The sequence below is a fragment of the Seriola aureovittata genome, chromosome 2 (assembly GCF_021018895.1).
Source record: "Seriola aureovittata isolate HTS-2021-v1 ecotype China chromosome 2, ASM2101889v1, whole genome shotgun sequence".
Classification (NCBI taxonomy): Eukaryota; Metazoa; Chordata; class Actinopteri; order Carangiformes; family Carangidae; genus Seriola; species Seriola aureovittata.
The window spans coordinates 28,371,045-28,383,019 of record NC_079365.1 but is presented as its reverse complement, the minus strand read 5'-3'; the positions used below and the strand labels follow the sequence as shown (position 1 = coordinate 28,383,019).

General features: G+C 41.8%; 1 protein-coding gene across 1 annotated transcript in view; it reads right to left on the bottom strand.

Annotated features, from left to right (window-relative positions):
- Window positions 1-3,922: 3,922 nt before the first annotated feature.
- dag1 (dystroglycan 1) overlaps window positions 3,923-11,975 on the bottom strand; it is a 52,762-nt gene continuing 44,709 nt past the window's right edge. The window contains exons 3-4 of the mRNA XM_056391889.1: window positions 8,363-8,821; window positions 3,923-8,211 (exon numbers count right to left, since the gene is read on the bottom strand). Of these exons, the coding sequence (XP_056247864.1) occupies window positions 6,385-8,211; window positions 8,363-8,821 (2,286 nt within the window). The 3' untranslated portion in view covers window positions 3,923-6,384. The remainder of the gene's footprint in view (window positions 8,212-8,362; window positions 8,822-11,975) is intronic.

Here is an 11,975-nt window from a genome sequence, read left to right as displayed (position 1 = left end):
AGGAGGTCTTTGTCCTTGAGCACGCAGCTGCTTCTTTTGACAGTTAGCTTCCATAATTGTTCACACACACACACACACACACACATATCCTGACCACGCCTCCTTCTTCACTCTTTATATAAAATTCAGGTACACTCTTCGTTTGATATCAGTCTGCAATTATACTCTGTGTGACTGTATCCTTTGCAAAGCTCTTATTAAAATATATAAAGAAAACTTGATCATTTTGTCAACTGTTCATTTTCAGATTTCTATCACAGTATAACAAGGAATAAAAACATCATAGTATAGTAAGGCATCAAAAACGTCATAAAAACGTTATAGTATAGTAAGGTATAAAAGAACGTCATAGTATAAGGCATTAAACCATCATAGGCAAAAAAACGACACAGTAAAGTAAGCAATAAATACATCATAGTATACAAAGGCAGAAAAACGTCAAAGTTTACATAGTATAGTACGGCATAAAAACTTAATATCATATAAGGCATAAAAAGCGTCAGTAAAAATTCATAGTATAGTAAGTTATAAAATCGCCATATTATAGTAAGGTAGAAAAATGTAAAAAAAATGCTATAGTATAGTAAGGCACAAAAACGTCATAAAAACGTCTTGGTATAGTAAGGCGTAAAATCGTCATAATTTAGTAAGTTATTAAAACGAAATAGAATAGTAAGGCATGATCTTCCAGTCGTTTTTGCCTGTATTAATGCTTTGGTGTCCTGTGCTCCAGAAGACTTCCTGATTTGTGGGCTGCTGATTCTGCCACACTCCACTGTCGCCACCCCACACCACCTACCTGCTTTTGGTCTCCAGCTGTCCCTCGTGTTTCCAGAGTTGGTAACTCACCTGTCTCTGGCCTCCTGTGTCTTTCATACTCCAGCTTCATGTCAACATCGGACACGAGGATTCCCTGGACCCACTCTCCCTCCAGATTCACCATCACCACTGCCTTCTCCCCAATAAACTCTGTTGCATTGTTATTGCTTGTGTGTTTTGTGTTCTGTCTCTGCTCTGGGTTCCAACATCACTTCTGACAAATATGTACCACATAGTATAGTGAGGCATAAAAAAAGTCATAGTATAGTACGGCATAAAACCGTCATAGGCAAAAAAGCGACACAGTAAAGTAAGTAATAAATACGTCATAGTATACTAAGGCATAAAAACGTCATAGTATATTAAAGTACAAATCTGACATAGTATTGTTTTAAAAAAATCATATTCTGCACTTTGTATTACCTGGTTTTGCCCTTTGTATGGTCTGACTTAGTATAACTGGACATGAATCTCTCCTCACATTGATAATCCTTAATTGGTATTGTCTATGTAAATTCCTCATCACGTACTGTGGATCTGTTCTTACCTGTGCACTCGTTATTTGGTACTTTCTGTTACAAACTAGGAGGTTTTTGTCCTAGAGCACGCAGCTGCTTGTTTTGACAGTTAGCCTCCGTAATTGTTTATACACACACATATCCTGACCACGCCTCCTTCTTCACTCTTCATATAAAGTTCAGGTACACTCTTTGTTTGATATCAGTCTGCAATTACACTCTGTGTGACTGTACAATGATCCTTTCCAAAGCTCTTATATTATATATAAAGACAAATTGATAATTTTGTCAACCTTTCATTTTCAGATTTCCATCACAGTATAGTAAGGCATAAAAAACTTCATAGTATATTAAGTCCAAAACATCATAGTAAGTCATAAAAACAAAATAGTATAATGAGGCATAAAATGTCATGGTATAGTAAGGTATAAAAACATCATAGTATAGTAAGGCTTTAAAAAATGTCACAGTATCATAAGGCATATAAACGTCATAGTATAGTAAGTTATAAAAATGTAATAATATAGTAAGGTATAAAAGACGACATAGTATTTTAAGGCTTAAAAAAATCAGATAGCCTTCTATTTAGAAGCAAGCATGCTAGTTTGGTCTCGTCCACACTCATTACTCCAGGGGACTCAGGGTCACAGGTGAAATGCCTCCACGTCTGAAAACAAACTTCATGGTTTATAGAAACACTGGAGAAAGTTTCATGCTTTAGTCATACAATTCACAATACCCTCCATATACAAGGTCATCTGCTGCACTATTATCCTTTGTTGCAGCCATAGCCCACATCTAACGACCAGAACATAAAGGTAATTCAATCAAAAGCACTGTGTCACAAAGGCATCAGAACAAGTGAGTGAACACCACAACTCCTCTTCAGTGTCTGCTTGTCCTTTATCTTCGCTTTGCTTCTTCCTTAAAACATAATTAAGACATCCAGGCTTGTAACTGCATGACGTTACAAGAGAATGATATTTAACTTCTAAAATTAACGCTCCCACATCATCTTCAGACTCAGTAGTGAGTATTGTGGATATGAATTCATTGACCATCTAAGGTGTTAATTGAGACATTTCCTCAAACGTTACTGTACAGTCTGTACAATCCTGTGTCCCTCCTTATCCATGTTGAGTTTAATCATTATCTAGTATCTGACAAGAGGAACATTAGAACTGGGTATCCAGGGAACATGGAGTCAATGTTAAGTGTTCATGTGTCATGTTGACTGATAATTGATCCTACTCTATTCTGAGAAGTATTCCTATTCTTTCCAAGAATAGTTCTGCAATTCTGAATGGCTTCAGAAAGCACAAACCGTAGTTCCCCACAGAAACCTTGCAATTGTGCTGCAGCCTTTGTAAACTGTAACAAACAGCTGTCATTGCTGCTTGTGTGCAGAGAACATATCAGGTGCCAGATGCAACTGGGTGTAGATTCATGACTATGTGTAAGCGCAAAACCAGAAATATGTATGAAAAATTGGACACAAGCCGTATTTCCACTCCCACGATTAGCCATGAATGGATGAAGACACTCCCTTAATCAGTTTATGTACAAAAACACTGTCTGCGCCTCAGGTTATCAGGCATGGCACAGAAAAGAATGACAAAAAAGGAGGGCAAATTTGAACGTGAAATTGAGACTGAAAATTGAAAAAAGGAAAATGTGTGTCTTTTGGTGGACTTAGTTCTGGGATCACGAACAGGCACAAAAACAGGTACAGCATGGCAGAGGTAACAGAGATAATCAATTCAGTGAGTTCCAAACAAAGGATTGTGAAGAAGTAAAGAAAAATGGTCAGATTGCAATCGGGAGGCAAAAAAGCGCAACAGTATACACAAAGAAAGATCTGATCTTCACCACTTATAGTTTTCATTTTACCTCAAATTCTAGAAGAAAGGAAGTTGACTTTTAGAGATGTGATGTCGCTGCAGGATGCAGACTACATGGCACTACAAATCATTTTAGCACCGTCCCTGTGATAGATTGAGCTTGTCTGGCGCTTTGAAGGCGACTGATTAGACCCTGAAAACGCAAACTCAGCACATCCGTAATATGCCAGAATCCCCAATCAGATTACCTCTACATTTGAGATGAGAAGTTACTCATGCAATCCTAAACTTACTGCACTCCCATTGTAAATGGAGTTATGCTATAGGTCCAGATTCTTAAATGATCAAACTGGTCTGTAGGATTTCAGTACAATCCAATACATATAATCAGTTTTCATAAAGACTCAGGCCTGACGTGTTGATTCAACCCCTTTTACCTTGTAAATGAGCATATTGCTGATTTTATTTAGAAAAATGAGGACCTTGACATGTAAACATTCAGCCACCACAATCAATTAATCAATCATTTACTCATCACTATGATCTGTTTATCCACTTTAGCAACTAGCAGTGTCTTGGGAATACATTGATCATTGCTTCCCCTACTTTCAACTTCCACTGTGTCATGAATTATAACAGAGGTACAACAGTGCTGGCAAATTGTTTACATCTAATCAATATTCTGAGCAATCAATGCAAATTATCTGTGTGCAATGTGTGGACAGAGAGATGGAGCTGAGAGACTGTTTTCACAGCATAGCCTTTTTAATGGGCAGAGCTTTCAAACTGAGTTGTCCAACCAGTCATTCAATAGCAGAATAATTTAGTACAAAAAGGACAGCAGTACGACCGTTCCAATGAGTCCAAAGACCAAAGATGGTTGCCAGGCAGCAAGCCGTCTAGGGAGGTAAAACCTCTCATGGACTTGAGACGGATTGATTTATCAATTCAAGGCTAAGTGGGAGCAGTAGAAAAGTGACAGTGACCAAAAACCTCATCAGTCAGGTTTTGATATGGGGGGGGGGGGTATGACAGGATAAGACATTTTGCACAGGCAGGAAAACTCCCAACAGAACCAGCACGGAGAAGTTAAATCAGATACATGAATGAAGAAGGATTGATTTTTATCGTACCAGTTGGTTTTATTATGACAATGCACACTTGATAAGCAAAAGCCTTGGCATCCTGCAAAAAACCAACAATATTATGACAATACGAGTCACTCGCTTTGAGCCTGCATCGACCAGTCACTGAGCGGACTGAGCCTTACATTATTATTGCAAAGGGTCACTTTCAGTTGAAACTCATCAGCAAACATAAGGACATAAAAATAAAATTTGTGATTACATAAAATATGGGTCATTTCATCTTTTTATAGTGGGAGATACATTTTGATATGCAAACACACACAATAAAATAAAACACTTGAAATATGTGACCCATGACAAAAAAAAAGAAAAAAAAAGAAAAAAGAAATGAAATAAAATAAAAGTGTACATAATTGAATCATAATGGAACTTCTAGGCTAAGATTTTACAAATCACAGAAGACTAATCATTAATCATGTTTTCTTTTAATAATCAAACAATTTGAGGCTGTATAAAAAACTTTGTAAAAAAAAAAAATATTCGAGGGAGATTTTCTTTGACCGCTTTTCTGTGAGCTAATTACTGGAAATTTGGGGTTCTTTCTCTGCCTCCATCTTCTCCTCTGTGACCTCTAAAATGTGAATATTTGTACAATCCCATCTGGGACAGACTCCATTGGCACACAATGTTTTCTCTTCAGACTGGAGAGAAGAACTGCCTCGTTACACTAAAACAAAATAATTATCCCTGGACCAAAATAAGCTGTCGGGCTCTTTTTTTTCCGTTCAGGTACATGTTGGAGGTGGAAAAGGGGCAAAAATGGCATTCCACCGAAGTCTCACTGTGGTTTTGTTAACTTGGAGTAACAACGGTGCCACAGTGAGGTCAAATTGGATGAACGGAAATCCACATACAGCTATTAATTGTGGATTCAAATCCACATTAAACTCTGCATTTACAAGTTAGTTAACTTATTTAAGTTCGTCATGAAAACAGTAGCTCATTATTTCCTTGTTGCTTATACCTTATTGACCCTGTTAGATCTGTTGAGGAAGGTAGGCATTTGAATCTAATGACCTGTTATTGACATATTATCAGAACAGGAATAAAAAGCTCCTGCAGGTTACTTTAGTGAGGCAGTCTCTTTCCTCTCTCTTTCTTCCACCACCAAAAAAATAAAACACAATCTATCAGAACATCTTCCAGTGAATTTTAAAAACCAATGAAACAAACAAATTATTTATTATTCATCTCTAAATCTTTTTTTTTAGGCTACCTTGTTATTGTCATCTTTACTAGACATTGTGAATAAGGATAGAAACAGACAACTAGTGTTAAAAGGCAAACCGTACTGAATCTGAATAAACACACCCACTCATTCACACACGCACACACCCACCCACCCAGACACACACACAGACACACACACACACAGACAGACACACAGACAGACACACACACACACACACCTTGGCCTCCGATTCTCTTGTGTCGTCTGCAGGGGTGATTTCCTTGTGATAAGCTTTTTTTTCATATTCAGAGAATCTCACTCTCATTAAAAACACGAGTTGTCGCCTGCAGTGGTCTGATGGCAGTTCACTGTCTTCTCGTATTATTTAAAAACAAGACAAAAGACGAGTTGTTAGGCAAACGATTCAGTCCAAAAAAAAAAAGAAAAAAAGAAAAGAAAAAGAATAATAATCTTGGGATAAAGATGAATTCAAAATAAAAGCCTGTATCCAAATAAACAGAGGGAAAAAAAATGAAATGCTGGGATGGGAGAGCACGTCTCCCAATTGTCACTTCTGACCAACTGGTCGACCCGAAAAGCCAGTGTGATGAGAATTTGTTTGTCTTAGGCCACTGTAGTAGCTGGGCTACCACTAAAACAGTAGTCCCTCCCAGCTGTTTCAACCAATCATCCCATCTGTCTACTGTAAAACCCCACCCGACTCATCGCTTCCCCCTCCCCAACCTAAATCCCTTGTAGCTGTTTTGTACTTTAGCACCTCTTGTCATCTCTCCCTGTAAATGTCCAGACAGACACCAGAATGGAAACCGTTACAGTTCCTCAGGCATCCTCTCCCTCCGCCCTATGAGGGGAGGGTTAAACAAGTCTTAGGGCGGCACGTAGGGGGGTGGTGATCTATAGGGAGTCATGTTCTTGGGACGGGAGCCCTTGCCCTCCATGGGAGTTGTGAAAGGAGGCGGTGGCTGGTAGGGAGGTGCGTTGGGGTCCTCATCCCGCAGAGCTGTGTACTCCCCAAGCAGTTCCTGGTTGAGGGGAGTGGTCTCTGGTGTGGCCATGTTAGGGTACTCAGGGGGTGGAAGTGGGGGCTTTTCTTCCTGGAGGATCAGGGGCATACTGGAAGAAGGCGGCGGCTTAGAGTCATCTAGTTCGTCAGCAAAGATAATTGGCACACCTTTTTTGATGAAGGTGGCCTGGTCTTCAATGGTCAGCTTGCCCTTTCGCTTCTTCCGATAGCAGATCATCGCAATGATACCTGCTATTAACAGGATTGCTGCAACCACCACAGCAGGAATGACTGTGTGGAGATAGACATCATCTGTGCTTTGCCGCCCTGTTCCCAGAGCTGGAGTGACCGCTGGAGGTTCTGTTGTGTCGATCTCTTCTGGTGGGATGAAGGAATATGTTTTGCAGCTTGCCCTTCCCTTGACCATGAGGTCCAGTGCTCTAAATTCAGGCTCCATAGAGTACCTGAAGGTCGCCGTGGGCCTCCCATCAGGAGTGGCGAGCCTTTTGCTCATGGCCGTGATTTGCTCCTTTGGACACGGATGCTGAGGGAGGCTGGTGTTCGTCCACTCCACCACAATGGAGCCTTTGCTGATATTCCGTAGACTCACTGTACTGCTGTTGCGGTCCCCCAGGGCATATGCCAGCTTTTTGACCAGAAGGATTTTCTTGTGGATGTCATTGGTTACGGAACGTGGCTCCCCTTCGAATCGGGCTGTGAAGATCACAGGGGTTTTGTCATTGATGGGCCAGCGGTTCACACGGACCTCAAAAGCATCGATTGCATTCAGGCCTCCTTTATCAGTTGCGTGCATGAAATATTCATGTTTTCCCACATGCTGGACATCAGGCAGGCCATAGAGAAGTTGGCTGGTGGTGTTGAACTGGATCCAGGAGCCCTCTTGAACCACGTCATTGTGGTTCTGTCTCAGGGTGAGACGCAGTTTGTCTGTTGTCCCATCCTCTGTATCAAAGAATGTATCAGGAGGGATCTTAACCTCGAAATATGTGCCAACCAATGCATTGACCTGGTCGATGGGGTTACGCAAGACAGGCTTCTTATTGTATGGATCCGGAATTACACCAGGTGATGGGGTGGTGCGCGTGGGCGGCTTCGCTGTGGAGGTCTTTGGCTCTCTGGGTACCGGTGTGGATTTAGGCCTCTTAGGTTTCTTGGTAGGTCTTCTGGTAGGTGTGGGTGGTGTGGCAGTGGCTTCCACATATATAGGCCTGGTCATGGTTGGCTGGATGGGAATGGTGCTGGTGGTCTCCATTACCCTTGTTGGTTGAGGAGGTCCCAAGGTTGGAGTGTGGGCGATAGGGTCGCGGACTCTGATCGTAGGCTTGCCTGGTAGAGGAACGGGGCCTCTTACAGGTGGAGCGGAGCTTTCAGTTGGTGCGGAAATAAAGGGAGAGGAGAGGGTTGGAATAATCCTCACTGGAGGCTCCACTACTGTTGTTGGAGGAAGCACTGCCAGAACAGGTGTTGGAGTATTGGTTAATTGGCGCCTCACCCGCTTAGGGACATGGGGTTTCTTGTTGGCAATGTGCCATCCCACTACGGGGTAGCCCAGCTTGGCCGACATCGTGCCTTCCTTTGCAGGACCCTGGACACTGCTGATATTTGGGACTGTGCTCTGATCCAGCGAGCAGCCAAGCTTCCAGGACAACAGAGCGCCATTCTCTACCACCTAGAGACACATTGAGACATTAATTAGCCGTCAAATTAGATATATTAAATAATTCACTAACAAGTATTTATTTATCCACAAAACCATATGTGCATGAATTTATTAACACTCATTCTCATTAACTCTCTCACTTGTTTGTACATTCACTCACCTTTTTAGCATTCCCTGGCCCAGCCATGAATGCAGACATGTCAAACAGCCTGTTGTTGACCACGGGGAGTATCTTCATGTGTTGGAGCCCCACCCCAGAGAAGCTCCTCATGTGATCCAGGAGCCCCACCCTCTGTTCTGAGCTCATCTTGGTTAGATCGGCATCCAGGATCACCGTCAGTACTGTGACCGGTTCCTCGTTGCCACACATGAATGGCTGGACGTCATCTTCAGCAGAGGCTTGGCTGGATGTCAGCTGGGCCGAATCTGTGTCCAAATGATCTTCTGGGTGTACCTCAATGGAAAACACCTCAGAAGAAGAGGATTTTGTGTGGTTTGAGATGGACACGGAGATGTAATGGACACCTTTGTCCTCCTCCAAAGGTAGACCCTGCAGGATTCGGCTGCTGGCATCCCAGTGCAGCCAGGCAGGGAGGGAATCCTTACCCATCTCAGTAATCTGAAACAGAAAGCAAAATGACGTGTGAGTCAGGAAACAGTTTTAATAGGACAAAACAATTACAGAAAAAATTTCAAACGTTGCTCTTCAAGCAAATAGTTTAAAGAAAGAAAATAAGTGAAGGCTTCATAGACCTTAAAACGCTTTCATAAGCAGAACGTTTGGTAACTTAATTATGAAAATGGTCATGCTCTGCTTCTGAAAGGTAAAGCAGTTGACAGCTGCATGTAAAAGAAAGGGACTGATGGAGGCTGGATTAAAAAAAAAAATACGCAAGGGAAACTTTTACTCCAACAAGGTATGAAGCTTTTTGTTGACTGCACAACAATTTAACAGATTCAAGGGCAGGTGCTTTTATAGCAAAGGCTGTGGAATGCACCGATGAAACTTTGCTTTTGTAGCTGTTAATCTTTAGTTTAGTTGCCCCTTTGTCTTTTAGAGGTGTCACCCACACAATTTGTATTTCTCATTTCTCGTTTTTGTCTCCTATTTTTATCGTTTGACTAAATTTAACTAATTTTGCAAGGGAGGGAAGATGGATGCACACACGGGGTGAATGCTAAAAACAATATGAATAGGTTCATAAAAAACAATATGAACAGGATTCACTGCTGTGGCTATAAACTGCCATCCACTAAGCCCCTACTCCTTACACACAAAGACACATACAGACGTGCTCAAAAGCAGTGCTCTGAATTGTAATTTAAATGCGACTAAAATTAAAATAACTTGGCCAATTATACGGCTGGGGACGCCCCCATGGCAGGAGGCTGATGGAGAGAAATGGATCACAGGGGAGTGACAATGCATCCACACACATAAATCCAAAAACAAGAACAAATGCATCCTGTGCTCCCCAGCCCCTACAAGTTAATTCTGCGGCTAATAAATCCTGGTTGATAAATTATGTAGAGGCAGTGCTCCCTAGACACATCATTAATGCTCTAACCAGCACACAGGCAGCACCGGGGGAAAACACACACACACACACACACACACACACACACACACACACACACACACACACACACACACACACAAGCATGCAGTCATAGACCAGAAATGGACACACGCACATATACAAGGCCACAGACAGACACACAAGGCTAAACATAGAAAGCTGTGTGTGCATTTTCCCTCGGACATACTGTACACATGGCCACCTAGACAAAATCAAATGCACACACACACACACACACACACACACACACACACACACACAAACAATTATCCCCTCGAGGAGAGCAATTCCCTTAAAAACCCTCCCCCCTGGATAAGCGTCCACACCTCCTCAAGCCTATTCCCTTTTTTTTTTCTTAGAAATACTTGGATCTCTCCCTTTTCCAGAAGCAGAGGAACATAGTGGAAACAAGCTATCACAATGATTTTAATTATTTTTTATTTCCTTTTTCCTATTTTCCCATTTCACGTTCGTCTTTCCCTGTTCCTCTCCCTCTTTCTTCTTCTGACACCTCGCCCCTCCTTTGTGCCCCTGCTTCCGTCTTTCCTGCTGCCATTATTTCAAAAATGACATTATCAAAATGTGACAGTCTTTTTCAGTGGTAGATAAAAGCTAATTTCAGGGGCGGTGATGTACGAAGATGTCATGATTCTTGTCTAAGATTATAAATCTGGCTTGAAAATTAGTTTCAAAATAGTGAGTTTCCACAATTCAATTTGATTACTGGAAAACATACAGGACCGTTATAACCAAGGTCAATCTCTTTTTTCAACAGCCATTTATAGTACTATCTGTTACTGTCCATTACTGGGAACTATGGGTGGGCGATCTGGTCTTTACTGTGAAGGTCCTGACCGGGAAGTTGTGATTCGTATCTTTCCGCCGCTTCTTTCAGACATTTGTGAGCTCCGCCTACTACTTATCCTACTTGCTGGACTGTCGCTACGCCAAGGTCACCAAGGCTGCAGAGCAGAACACAGCGTGCCGTGCCGTTAGCGGGCTAGCTGTAGAACAGTTAACAATGGGCTGGTTAGCAGTTAAATACATGAATATAGCACCTTTTAATGACACGATCTGTACGATTCATCTGAGAAGCAGATCATATGCCAACGAATGATCGTCAACGCCTACTGGGATCTAATACTGTCCACTACTGGGAACAGAAAAAAACCCAAAGTATCACAGAAAGTGTTGATGACACATATTTGCCTGTACAGAAAAACCAAGAAACAAAAATCCTCTGTCTTCAGATGTGGGCTCCTCCAGCAATGTTTGATTTAATTTGTCACAGTGTTCCACTGCCTCAAAACTTCAAACTGAGTGCCTCTTGACACGGCATTGCAAATTAAATCACAAAGAGACAATGAAGGACAAGTGAGTTGCCAGGCAGTAATCTCATCATAACTGTCATAATTGCTCTGTAAATTACTCAATTGTGTCCTGAAAGCACAAGGATGATCGCTTTCTTATCTGCTGCCAATTAAATATGGGTAAGAGGGAAGAAATAGGTGACATGTGTATTCGTATTTTCACAATATCGTAAGCTTCCAACACAGCTGTTCCACACGACGACGTTTGGCTCATAGGCGGCGACTTCTAAATAACTAGGGGAAGACAAAAATAAGCAGGCCTTTGAATCCCTCCTAAAAGATAAATGCAGAAGCGATGCATAAGAAATGGTCGCTCCTGAACTGAACAACACAGGACGACCTCTGGGCAGGACTGGATAGCTTTCAGTTGCAAAAGGCTGTATCTAAATGTGACTGCAAATTCTTTAGGCTCGCCAAATCTATGGACCCAAAGCAATGTTCTCTAAGTCAATGTCCCTGGCTCAGTAAGTGTTAACAAACAAAAACACAGTAGCGCCTTTTAAAAAAACCAAAAAAAACACTCCTACATAAACCCAGCAGAGAGCTTGTCTCCTGCCTCCCAAAAAAAGAACATGAAAAATACATCAAATCCCCCCAAAATGTCAAGAAAAATATTTCATATCTTTTCCTGGCACAAGGCTTCAGCGCAAGAGAGCTTGATGTTTTGGCCCTAAAGGTTATCGTGTGCTCTCACAGACTCCTCTAGCCTCCCTTTCCCTCCCATACAACATATACCACTGGCAAGGTTACAGCGGAAGCCCTTCTAAAACAGCCACGAGAAAAAAAATAAAAAACCCTGCATGCTGGAAGAAGCACAGAAGAG